We start from the raw sequence: 13,956 nt of genomic DNA, 5'->3' as shown, positions 1-13,956 counted from the left end.
TTCTTGAGAGCTGAGGAGGTAGAAACGTGATGGATTTTATACTGTGGAGCAGGTGGAGCAAAATAGAAGGTCAGGGATAGGTGGGAGCTCAGAGAGATTTGACAAAGATGTCACGGACACAGGACAAAGGAAGTGTTAATGATCATACGGACTTGAAACGTTAACTCCGTTTCTCTCTCCACAGATGCTGCCAGACCGGCTGAGTTTTTCCAGCATTTTCTGTTTTTATTTCAAATTTCCAGCATTCGCAGTATTTTACAATTACTCATTTAAACTGGCATATGTTCCACAGGTGTTGGGAGGGAGTGGCGGAGCTGTGACTGGGATTTGCATCTTTTTGCTGCAGGGGATATAAGTTTAAACTGGAAAAGGTGCACGTCAGCAGTCCCAGGCCAGCTGCAGATAGCATTCTCCCAGCTTTGATCACATGTTTCAACCGCATATGGCACAATGACAATTCCAGGTGGCATGTAAAACCTAATGGTGTGTCCAAGCAGAACTTATTTAACTTAAGCAGCTGAGTGCTTCACCATTCAATCCCTCCATAAAACAGTGTCTGCTTTTATATACATCCTATCGCATCTCACCATGCTTCGTGGATTACTCGCAAAGTTAGTTACTGTGGTTGTGGAGGCGGACATGTAGCCATTGGTTTTTGAAAAGTAAAATCCCTACAAACAGCAAGGGGTTAAATGACCAGTCTTTTTTGGTGGCGTACTTTGAGGATGAACCTCAGCTCTCTGAGCTTCTTCAAAATAACACATTATGAGGTTTCCTAAAAAAATGCAAAGGCCACTTGGCTTTTCCGACTGTCCGCCAACCGTAAGGTTGGATGGGCAGTGAAAAATTTCTACTAATTATCTTTTTAATGACCTTAATACACCTTTTAATTGTCGGTGGGCACGCTCCCGACTCCAGCATGTGCCCGCCGACTGAAATATCGCGCCTCATTTTACATTCGGTTGGGTCGGGCACTCGCCCGCCCACCGAGCTAAAAATTCTCCCCATAGTATTTCTATGGGTGGTCCAGTTCAGTTTCTGGTCAATAGTAACCCCCTGGATGTTGATGGTGGGGATTCAGTGATGACAATGCTGTTGAACATCAAGGGGAGATGGTTAGATTCTCTCTAGTTGGAGATGATCATGCCTGGCCCTTTTGTGGCTCGAACATTACTTGCCATTTATTAACCCAAACTACATAGTTAAACATGTCTGTTGTACTTTGTGTCATTTAAGTGACTGTGTCCTAACTTATTAAATGCAGAAAACAAGCAAGAAGTTGAGCAGCAGATCACTGAACGACAGAGCAACAGTGTCACAGGAGAAGATATCTGAGAGCAGGTGGGTGTGAGTTACAGCTTAGCCAGTACAAGAGCCTCTGTGTAGCGCTTAACTCAATGCCCTGTGCTTGGGGAGAAGCTGCAAGCAGTTGTTAGCTCATTTTCTGCAGTAACAAGCTGCCAGCCTGGGAGGAAGGACTGTCAGGCTGCTGAGGTGACAAGATCTTGATGAGCTGCTTTTGCACAGTGTGTTACAGAAGCACTTAGAGACCTTTAGGTAGATTGCCCCAGAGAGCACCGACATCATAAAAATAATTACACATCTCAGTGTGGGTAACAAAAATAATTCTAAAAGGTCACAACAAATGCTAGAAATACACAGGAGGTCTGTCAGCGGCTGTAAGGACAAACAATGGGTTAATGCTTTGATCAGTAGCTGTAATTTAAACTGTCTTTTGGTGCCATATTAGTGGCACATTGATGTGGCACAGATGACAGCTGCAATATAATATACTTGCCAGTTTTGCTAAGCTCAGTAACTGGGATCTGCTGGGCTCCTGCTGGGATCCCAGCCTCTGTCTACAGCTACTGACTGACCAGCATTGTGTGCAATTAGAAAAAAAAACTGCAAATGCAGAAAACTCCGGGTTCACCTTCAGAGAGGGAATGACTGACACCGTAAATTGTCCTTTCACCTCTAGCTCAGACCTGGCTCACCGAGATGGAACTAAAGTCACCTCATTTGCTGTTGCTTGCTGGCTGCAGGTGTCCAAAATTAATTGCTTTCACACTGTTGGGCTGATTTTACAAAATCATGCTCCCGGTGGGGAGCATTGCACACCGGAGCACGTAGTGGGAAATTGCCAGCGGGCGATACTCAGTGCAAGGATTGTGCTTTCATAAAATGACCCTTGCATCATTGGAGCTAACAGAAGGAGATCCGGTCTCTCTTATCGGATGGCATCATAGAGCCACAAACCTGTTGGTCTGTGATTTAACTATCAGGATAAGGATGACATTTTTATAGAAATATAAAGCATGACCTAGTCCTGCACATTTGCCATCTCTTGCTGGCAGCCGTGCCTTCAGCTGTCTAGGCCCTAAGCTTTGGAATTTCCTCTCTAAACCTCCCCACGTCTCTACCCCTCTCTCCCTCCTCCTTTAAGACATTCCATAAAATCTACCTCTTTGACCACACTTTTGGTCACCTGTCTGAGTGACTTGGTGTCACATTCTATCAATTATGCTCCTGTGAATTGCCTTGGGACATTTAACCAGATTAAAGGCTCAAGTTGTTTTTGTTGCTGTGGGGGTCCATTTAATAGCAGAGCCCAGCATGCCAATGGAGACTGGCTGAGTGTAAAGGTGAGAAAGTGATGCACCATAACTCTCTTTCCTAAAAGTGGCTGAAATGCTGCTCACAAATATGAAAAGCCAGGAAGGAGTGTGATGCCTGTTCATTGGTTTGGAGATACAAGCACAAGAACCTTTTCATGATTACTCGCAAGCGTAGAACCTGTTAATAGAAACACACAAACATAGAAGTTAACACTTCAGGTGCAAACCCGGAAGGTGAACTTGCTTGTTCTCTCCGCAGATGCTAAATGGGAGTTTCCAGCATTTTTTTTGCTTTTGTTTCAGATTTTCAGCATCAACAGGATTTTGCTTTTAACCGGAGAAGAGAACCTTTCAATAGGGACAACGGGACACAGAATGTATTCAGGGCAACATGCACACACAAAAACACAACACATACATGAACGCATGCACACACTCACACAGGACAGCAGCTAACGCCACAATTCCATGTGCACCTGGTAAGAACATAACATAAGAACAAGGAGCAGAAGTAGGCAGTTCAGCCCCTCAAGCCTGCCCCGCCATTCGATACAATCATGGCTGATCTCATTTCGGCCTCAACTCCAATTTCCCGCCCTCTCCCCATAACCTTTCAACCCCTTACTGATTAAAAATCTGTCTATCTCCTCCTTAAATTTATTCAGCGTCCCGGCATCCACTGCACTCTGAGGTAGTGAATTCCACAGATTCACGACCCTTTGAGAAAAGTAATTCCTCCTCATCTCTGATTTAAATCTACCACCCCTTAGCCTAAAACTATGGCCTCTCATTCTAGAATGCCCAAAGGGAAACATCCGCTCCACGTCTACTTTGTCTATCCCCTTTAGCATCTTATATACCTCAATTAGATCTCCTCTCATCCTTCTAAACTCTAGCGAGTATAGGCCTAAACTACTCAATCTCTCCTCATAAGACAAGCCCCACTTCTCTGGAATCAATCTAGTGAACCTCCTCTGAACTGCCTCCAATGCACTGCACCGTTCCTCAAGTAAGGGGACCAAAACTGTGAACAGTACTCCAGGTACCCTCTAATATTTCACCAGTTTGGACTTTTGACAAGAGAGGGCCAATTCAGTGAGTGCTGATCAGCATCTGACTCTGGGGGTCATCATAGCAAGTGACTCCTGGAAATAAGGGAAGAAAATTAGCAAATAAATACATGGTAAATAAAACACAACAGCAATGCGTGTTGAATAATTTAAACAGTTCGCAGGTTTTAATCTGCAGTCTGGCAACTAGCTGGGGATATGCTTGCTGCTCTGTTTCCCTTGCCCACACAATGGAGTCATAAAAGTATTCTGCAGTGTATCTGTCGCAGTCAATTCAAGCTGGGAAATGTGTTGTGGCAACAATGCACTTAGCACCTCATGTAGTAATGTTGTCTAGCAGGCTGGTCACAGCAGGTAACTCTGTGACATCACCTCGTCTAGCAGCAGAGAGAACGAGTGCTGCTCTGGGACAGGAATGTATTAAATGCAAATAAATGGGACCATAGAACCCAGAGGTAGTATAAAGCAAACACTGAATTCTGAACATTTTTATTACAGGTACATAAACAGAGCTGATGAATTTCACTGCTTATAGCAACTAAGTAAATAATCTGTACTCTATAAAATCCAACAGTGCTGGTTATATATTTTCTCCTCACAGGGATTTAAGGTCCAGTGTTTTTCATCTTATTTCTGGTTTAAAATTGTAATGCAGCAACAATAAAAAGGATCACAGTCACCAATTAGTGGGACAAATTAAAACTATTGGTCATCACGTTGCAAGGTCATATAGCACATTTTTTCCTGACATCTCATTTATTGCCATGGGTAAATACCGTTCACATTCACTCGCCTGTGCTGCCTCCATCCTCAACCACCTTATAACGATCCATGCTGAGATACGGTTAGAGAGGAATGGATTGCCCAGGCGGTCATCTATCATGTTAATCTAATTGGGGAGTGTTGTCAAACCCTTCGACCATATGAAAGGGGCAGGTTGAAATTGGTGCAGTGCCAATGGCAGACAAATGTGACACCCTTGACTTGCTCCAGGGACTGCCGCTGTTGTTGGGAATTTTGCCACGGTAGTGCCGAGTGGAAGCCAGTCACTTCTCCAGATGGAAGGAGGGAGGGAGGGAGCATCATAGGGATAATCAGACCCAGCCTCCTCATAACATCGATGCAAATGCTCAGGTTTCTGGTAGTGAATGGGGTGTCAAGATAAAGGTGGTGATCTCCCAAGATCTGACACCAGTGTAGACCCACAAATTTCATGGGGCATGCCCCCTACCCCGAACAACTTTTTTAAAAAATCATTCTAAGGATGTGGATGTCACTGGTAAAGCCAGCATTTATTGCCCATTCCTAGTTGCCTGTGAGAAGGTGGTGGTGAGCTGCCTTCTTGAACCGCTGCAGTCCATGTGGGGAAGCTATTATGTTAGGTCGGGATTTCCAGGATTTTAATCCTTCGACGATGAAGGATTAGCCAATATATGTTCAAATCAGGGTGATGTATGACTTGGAAGGCAGCCTGGAGGTGGTAGTGTTCCCGTGCACCTGCTGACTTTGTCCTTCTTGGTGATAGAGTTTGTATGTTTGGGAGGGAAGTGCCTTCAAAGAAACCTTAGCAAGTTGCTGCCATGTATGCTGTATATAGTACACACTGCAGCCACAGTGTGCTGCTGGTGGAAGGAGTGAATGTTTCAGGTGGTGGGTGGACTGCAAATGCATTCAGCATATTTGGCATGGTATAGAACTGAACCACAATTCAGCATACATGGTGCATCAGGCTGATTCAGCATCTATTCTCAGGTCAGCAACACCATTTAGTTTTAATTCGAAGAAGATCACTAACCTTCTTTCAGCAACTTTAGAAGAAAACAGGGATGCTTGTGCAGATCTCCATTTCTAAATGGCCCTCCAACAAGCTATAGGGAGCACAAAGAGGGGACACAGTAAATGCACAGGAGTGCAGTGCACAAAGAGTATTTTTGTATCATTTAGCTACAATCCACACAAATTGTAAAAGGGTGGATACATCTCCTAACAGCTAGCAGAAAGACAGGATTATATCACTCCTGTCAGCTGGGGAGTCATGCATGATTTGGGGATAGACTAAAGAGAACAGGATAAAAAGAAATCCATTAAAACTACACAGATGAATATGATCTAAACAGTCAAGTGAAACTTTAAAGACTTCCCTCTGTCCATCTCCCATTAATACTTTTGCTGTGAATTTGAATTTGCCTTAAGGCACCACCAGTCTAAAAAGAGCTACTGATTGGCTTTGTTGCATTGTGCAATGTACAGAGGCTGCACCCTCTGTGGCCCTGGTAATTTCACGCTTAGCGTCTGATCTCTATTTCATCCTTCACCACAAATTTACATCCCTAAATCCCAACAGCCATCACTTACATTGAACATTGTACTGAGTCAGAAGGTTGTGGGTTTAGATCCCACTTCAGAGGCTTCAGCCACAGAAACTAGGCTGACACTGAGGGAATTGCTCTGACAGAGGAGCCTCCCTTCGATGAGACTTTAACCCAAGTCTTGCCTTCTCAGGTGGGCATAAAAGATTTCATAGTACACTTTTGGAGAAGAGCAGGGAAGTTCTCTCTGGTGTCCTGGCCACTATTTATCCCTCAATCAATAACACTTTAACAGATTATCTGGTGATTGACTTTTGCTGTTTATGGGAGCTTGCTGTGCGCAAACTGGCTGTTGCACATCCTACATTACAACAGTGGCTACACTTCGAAAATACTTAATTGGCTGTGAGCACTTTGGGATGTCCTGGGGTATGAAAAGCAATGTATAAATTTAATTTCTTTTGGTTTACAAAACTGATCAGTTTCTTTTGCTCAACTTTCCTCCCTCCTCTCCTAATGGCACTGATGCTCCTGGTGCATGGTTTCATGGGGGCTGGGGACCTTAATCCTTTCTATTGACCATGTGTGAACTCAGCCAATTAATGTCGACTATGCAACCGCCAGGAATATTGCAGCTGAGCTTGATCTGGTTCTTGCACACACACGGGCCACACACACACACACATACATGCACGCACACACACACTTACATGCACACACGCGCATGCATGTACACGCACACACACACGCACATACACGCACACGCATGCACGCACACACACACTCATGGAGACACAGACACACACACAGTCACGGAGAGACAGACACACACACACACACAGCAGAGGCCATATTTTCCCTTCCCAGATCTAGGGCCTTTTGCAAGACTGATTCACCTTTCCAGGTAAGATCAACTAACTCAGTGTAAACAGGGGATGGAGCCTGAGACCCTTTCACAGGTCAGTCAGAGTCAGTTTCCCACAGGGCTGTGCATGCACCAACTGAGTCAAAACTGATTAAAATCTCAGCCAATTACTTGCATTTTTAATTCAATTAGCAAAAATAACCCACGTCCCCTCGATGATGGTAGTTGAGTTGCTTTGGGCAAATGAAGCACATTTAAAAGCTGCCAAGGACATGAAGTACTGAACAAGCTAATTAGTCAACAGTCAACCAATCTGATGGTGACACCACTCAGAAGACTGGAAAAGAATGTCAACCTGAATTTTCATTTTCCAAGGTGGTTTTAAAATACTCCAATAAACAGCTAGTCCTAGGTTTTCGTGGCTGTGCAGTGGCTGTACTCAATGTATTAAGGTGTAAAATACAGAGAACAGGCGAATTTTAAAGCAATCTTATTACCTCAAAAATGTTTTTTTAATTTTCTTTCCTTTTCCGACAGCTTCCTGTCCTCTTCTGAAGATGCCCTATAACCTATGCTCCCACTTGTACCAGTTTATTTCCTTTCGGGGCATGGTTCCACTCATTTCAGCCTCTGTTCTGGTGTCATATGGGTCAGTGTGTCAGTCACTCCTGCTGGGAGACAGTCCCACTTGTGCCGGGTCACTGTCCTGTCAGGATACCATTCTACTTAATTATATAGAGTCTACAGCACATACACAGGCCATTTGGCTCAACTGATCCATGCTGGCATTTATGATTCACTCGAGCCTATGTGCCAATCGCTCTCCTGCTGGGATACAGTTACACTTTTGCCAGCCACTCTCCAGTTCTCCAGTACTTCACCCAAGTGGCCATTTATTCCATTACCATTTCCTTGTTGTTTTCCTATACCAGTTTTCATGTGTGAGCTTAGGCAGTGAGTATCAGCTGGCTATCTGACTGCAGGAATCTTCAGAGCTGAGTCCAATTCTACCCTTGTTCAACATCCATGTGTGCAGTTTTATAGCAGGGTTCGCTGGATAGCATTAAAGAGCAGACAACCTCAGTGGCATATTTCCAGCTCAGTGTTTGCCCATTCACAGTAACACAATAGATCATTTCTGTACATAGTAAATGTTATATGTCTTGCATTTCGCATTTTCTGAGCAGAAACACTCATTAACCAGGCTGTGTCCAGGCATCTATGTCCTGATGCTCTGCTGTCCCAGCCAATGGTCAGCACAAGTAAGATGGTTGTGGTTGCTGGAGATCAATCATCTCAGGACATTACCATAGGAATTCCTTAGGCCACTGTCTTATCCCCAGTCATCTCCAACTGCTTCATTAGTGAGCTTTCCTCCATCATAAGGTGAGAATCGGGTATGTTAACTGATGATTTTACAGTGTTCAACTCCATTCACAACTCCTCACATACTGTGGCAGGATCCAAACAACATTCAGGCTCGGGCTGATAAGTGGCAAGCAACATTCACACCACACAAGTGCCAGGAAATGACCATCTCAAGCAAGAGAAAATCTAATCACCCCTGACATTCAACAACATTATCATCACTGAATCCCACACTGTCAACATCCTAGGGGTTGTTTTTGACAAGAGGTTTAACTGGTCCAACCACATGAATACTGTGGCTAAAAGATTAAGTCAGAGGCTGGGAATTCTGTGGCTGGTAACTCACTTCTCCAAAGCCTGTCCACCATCTACAAGGCACAAGTCAGGAGTGTGATAGAATACTCTCCACTTGCCTGGATGAGTGCAGCTCCTACAAGAAGCTCGACACTATCCAGGATAAAGCAGCCTACTTGATCAGCATCCCATCCACTACCTGAAATGTTCACTCCCTCCACCAACAGCACACAGTATGTACCATCTACAAGATGCATTGCAGCAACTCAGCAAGGCTTCTTCAATAGCATACCCCTAATCCACGACCCCTACCACCTTAAAGAACAAGAGCAGCAGATGCATGGGAACACCACCATCTGCCAATTCCCCTTGAAATCTCACACTGGATTCTGACTTGGAAGTGTATTGGCGCCCCCTCACTGTTGCTGGGTCAAAATCCTGGGACTCCACCACCACCGTCCCCCACTCCGAACAGCACGGTAGGTGGACCTGCACCACAGGGACTGTAGCGGTTCAAGGCAGCAGCTTACCATCAGTTTCTCCAGGGCAATTAGAGATGGGCAATAAATGCTGACCTGGCCAGGAACATCCACATCCCAGGAATGCATATAAAAGAAGGCTGACTTTCTTTGCCTTTTCTGTCTTATTCTCACTCATTGCAGTTTCAATAAATAAGCATTCCTTGTAGGAATATCCCAGTCATACATGGATGATTCAGCTCTCTGATAGATGTCAAGACTTTTTATGATTTTTGGTTATTAATGGGTGAACAATGCTTGGAAAGTTTGGTACTTTATTTACAGATGTTTTCCATTTTAAAAAAAACACTCCCATCCTGAAACAGAAATCTCAGCAGCAAGCCATATGGAATATATAAACCTGCCTCATCGACCCAGCAACATTCCACCCGCTGATCTGGCACCAACAGCTAAACCTTCACAGCATTCCTTCTTGTTGTGTGTTCTCCTCATTCAAGTGGCTATTCTTCAGGGGAGAGCCAGTCAGTAGGCTATCCAACCACTGAAGGTGGCATAGCTAACCTCAATCCTAACTATTCTGCCCTTATTCAACACACACATACACAAACATATATACACACGCCTCTAACATACAAACATATTTTAATATATATATGCACACACATACCCCCAAAATACATGTACAACGTGCAGACAAACCTATGCACACAGCTGCAACATATGCACAATTTTCAGAATGAATCACTGGATTATCATCAGGACTGGGAACCAGCACTAATTCCCTGCAACCCCCCCTCCCTCCGCACCTCTCCGCTGCCTAACACAGAGTGTACCAACAGAGTGTGTATAAATCAGCACAGAACAGGAACTGAGCCTAAGACATTCAAGTCTGTGTAGCTTGGTGCTGCATCAAATAATTATTTTACCCACAGGGCCGGGGTGGGGAGTCAATTGCAGCATATTTTACATTTTCAGATTATTAAAAACTTGGTAAAGGAACTGCCCAGCGTATAACTGTGTTGTACCAACCAGAGACGTCCCAAGTCTTATCACAGGTCAGTGCTTGAGTGGTTGAGGTGCAAAAATGCCTTAATGCTCCTGAGCTGGGTGCTGGTGGGGGTGGGTGTGGTGGTGACAGGAACATCATCTAGCACTCACTCTGCCGTACAAGCACACCAGGTGAGAGCAGGGTTAGTTGAATAGCTCACTAGCATTCACTTGCCTTGCATTTGAATGTTTACTTGGGTGGGGTATCGATAGGCAGACGTCACCTGTGGAACTGTGCCCCATTGTTAGGCAATACCATCAGGAGAGAAGTGGAGAAACAGTGAATGAAAGGGGATGTTGCATTTTCTGCAATCAACCTCATTACCTGCTACTGGACCTGCAGGTAAACCTCCTAACGATGTACGGACGTTGGCAGCTCCCCCATCAAGGATCAGTAATTACTGCAGTGAAGCTGTTCCCATTCTACAGCAACCTTTCTCCCAGTTGTGGCGCAAAGTTTTAAATGGGTAGTGTAATGAGAGCCTGGGGGATAATTCTTGGTTGCCAGTGAATTGCAGAGCAGCAATTCAATCAACTGCTTCTGATTGTGTCCCAAGCCCCAAGAGCAAAACCCAAAATTGAAATAGCTTTAAGACGCTGCCAGCTGCTTGTTAATCTTTATTTCCTCTGCCATTTTCTCTCCTCCTTTTCTGATTTATACTCAGTTTCATTCCCTGGCTGATGGTGTCCCTTGTGCTTTATCACTTAAGTGGCCTGTGGGCCTTACACAGCGAAAGTCGTTGTTGGCCTTCACAACTGAGCCCCGTCCTGTCCTTTTCCAGCATCTGTTGCCGCTGTTCCTGAAGATGCCTGAAAGGGCAATCGAAGCAGATTTCAATAGTAAATTACAAAATTGAGTTGGATAAATATTTGAAAAGGAAAACTTGCAAGGCTTCAGGGAAAGAGCAGGGGAGGAGCGGGATTAATTGGACAACTCTTTCAGGACCATCACACGCATGATAGGCCAAATGGCCTTCTTCTGTTCTGTATGACTGTATGATTCTATGCTGATGATACCAACACATTGCCACTTACATTGCCTGTACCCACTACAGTAGAGGGTCACTGGATAAGAGATCAAGAGCAGGAGCTCTGGCTCACTTTTCTACCACCCTAACCCAGGCTAAGGACTCGGCACAAACCTGGCCTGTATGACCACTGTTTGGCTTTACCAACTAAGGAATCGATGAGGCAATCGCTTCAGCCTACAGTTGCCAAACCTGCAGTCTCCAGAGGTTAATTTTCAATTTAAACAAAATTGTGGAGGTTTTTTTGGGGTATGTTGAGCCTCGAAGGTTGTCTGTCTCCAAATGTGCACCCTGTCCCTTCATGGTGCAAATAATAAAGTAAAGCAGGTGGAAGGCCTGAACACTGAGCAGCTGGATCTGACGGATGTAATTTGGTTGCTGTGGGCTTAAATGTTAAATCCCTGCTGCTTGGGATGAATGCTTCTCTTCTGACGAAATGCTGAAATAAGAATGTTGCACACTATATGGAGCGGATGCTGCCGCTGAGGTAATGGGAAGGCCAGCTGTTTTAACCCTTTCCTGACTGAACGCTGCCCAGACAAAATAACGCAAGTTGAATCGAATTCAAATGTTCAGCCAAGAACCAAAATAAAATGTATTTGATAGTTTCCCTTTGGTTTTAAGAGGAACAAGCAGGAATTGTGCGGTGGGTTGCACCACTTTTCACATGGGAGACCTTGCATGGTCTGGCACCAAAACCCCAGAAAGCTCCTCCTCTTACCTTGCTCCCCCTCTACCTCACTACAATCATCAACCAAGTGCCATGCAATTGCTAAGATCCTTTTTTGCTAATTATTTCTCATATTCCCTCCCTTCCTCTCCTGAATTTTTTGACTCTCTATGAACACGATTTCACCCCTGAATCTCACTGCGACAGTTTTACCGTTTACTCTCTGTACGCATTTCTCTGTTGACTCTCGCTGTGATGGTTATACCACTGACTCTCTAAACACATTCTACCATTCTCTCTTGCTGCGGAGGTTCACAGTGACTCTTGCTGGATGTGGCCTTATGGGCATCGGTCAACCCCTGCTACCTTACCCACTCAGCACTTTAACAGCTGTGTCAACCCAGTGATTGAGTATCTTCAGGCCACTCAACCGTGGTGGGGGCAGCACAGCCAAATTCAACCCTGAACTCACTTTCCCTGTACTCCCAACTCACTCGGCATTGCTGGATAGCAATTGAGATCAGGGACCTCACAGAGGGTGAGTAATGCAGCGAGGGTCAGTAACATGGCAAGAATGTACCATGCAATGGGGTGCATCATGCTGCAAAGGTGAGTGACACAGTGAGGGGGTAATATAGCGAGGGTGAATGACACATTGAGAGTGAATGACACTGAGAAGGAGGGTCATGGAGTGAGGGTGACTGACTAATGAGCAAGTGACATGAGAAAGGTGGGTAATGCAGAGAGGGAGCATAATGCAGAGAGTATGCGCCATGCAGAGAGGGTGTGTCATGCTGCAAGGGTGAGTGACGCAGTGAGAGTGAGTGATGCGTTGATGGTGTGCAATGCAGTGACAGTAAGTGACTCAATAAGTGTAGCAACAAGGATATCTGATGCAACAAGAGTGAGTGACTTCTTTTCATGAGGGCTTATATCCCTTTAAATGCTTCACTCTATTGCAATCCTCCTGTGCCTGCCTCTCTCACACAGCACCATGAGAAGGTTGAGTCCATGCATTCTCTCTTGTATTTGTCTAATGATTGAAAAAGAACAAAATAGAATATTGATATGTTGACATGGCAACCTACCTGCTGTTGTAGTTTGTAAGACCGTCTTAGCAATGGAGAGAATAAAAATCCTTGTACGTATTTAAGTAGAAAGCCAAGTGAAGGATTTGGTTTTCAACAGAGGTATGTCTTCACCTGACAGAGCAGTGACCTTGGAGGATGTAGATTTGTTTCATCTTTACTGCACAATTGAACTGGCTGACAACAGGATATAGGGATGTAAATTGTGAGTAATACTGACACTGTTGGCAAACTAGAATGCAGATGGTGCAATGCAGAAGGCTCAGGCTGCAGTTCTATGGCTACCTTTTAGTGTTTTAAAACCACCTTATCCTAGATTGTATCAATGTTACAGTCCAAAAGCGGCAGACTACTATGTGCGCTAAAGCCACGAAGTGCAAGGCCCCTTCAGGAGGCTGTTACCTTGGATTGACTTTGCATTGAGTACACTATAACTCCAAAGGATAAATACTGCAGGGATTCAGTATGACGGCAAAAGTGCAGTGGGAGCGAGCAGACTAACATAGAGGACTCAATGCCAGCAAAATAGAGAGAGACCAGAATAAAGACAGAACCTCTAATTGTATAGCACTGTGATAAAAGTGATGGGGATAATTTGGATTTTGTGTGAGGGTAAAATGAATGATAGTCAGTTGGCAACTTGTTTTACATCTCTCCCTATTTTTAGTTTAATTGACTTACCACATTGTTTCAAAATGTGTGTAAAGTAATTGCCCAAAATTTTAAGCAAAGCAGGGCCCAAAGTTATCTATCTTTCTGGTGTTTCATGTTGATTGTTGAAACAATTTTTAAAAACTTTCTCCTCACCATAACATGCACCCTGTTTTCTGTTTCTTTGAATGCATTTTATGGCATCAGAATGCATTACATTAAAAAGGGAAAGGTTTTCATTTCCTTAAGCATACTGCGCCATATGGACATAAACAATGGCTTGATGGCTATTCAAAAAGGGAAGGAGACAATAAACAGGTAACTATGGGCCAGTTAGCTTAACGTCTGTCATTGGGAAAATGTTAGAGTCTATTTTAAAGAATGTAATAGCAGAGCATTTAGAAATGCATAATCTAATCAAGCAGAGTCAGCATCGCTTCATGAGGGGAAAATCATACCTGACAACTTT

At 44.3% G+C, this 13,956-nt stretch overlaps 1 protein-coding gene across 5 annotated transcripts in view; it reads left to right on the top strand.

The window, feature by feature from the left end:
* Nucleotides 1-13,956, top strand: part of LOC144672935 (MORN repeat-containing protein 1-like) — a 194,490-nt gene that overhangs the window by 162,570 nt on the left and 17,964 nt on the right. For 4 of the 5 annotated variants that reach the window (XR_013574212.1, XM_078534942.1, XM_078534941.1 and 1 more), the window contains one exon: nucleotides 1,265-1,341. Coding sequence is in view for 4 of the 5 variants with exons in the window: in XM_078534942.1 (XP_078391068.1) it covers nucleotides 1,265-1,341 (77 nt within the window). In the remaining variant the exon portion in view is untranslated. Of the gene's footprint in view, nucleotides 1-1,264; nucleotides 1,342-4,186; nucleotides 4,244-13,956 lie in introns of those variants that run through there. The other variant, XM_078534944.1, reaches the window with a different exon arrangement.

This window comes from Cetorhinus maximus, unplaced genomic scaffold, assembly GCF_964194155.1.
Source record: "Cetorhinus maximus unplaced genomic scaffold, sCetMax3.hap1.1 HAP1_SCAFFOLD_154, whole genome shotgun sequence".
Taxonomy (NCBI): Eukaryota; Metazoa; Chordata; class Chondrichthyes; order Lamniformes; family Cetorhinidae; genus Cetorhinus; species Cetorhinus maximus.
Note: the sequence above shows the minus strand (reverse complement) of the source record. Positions and strands in the feature narration are given on the sequence as shown.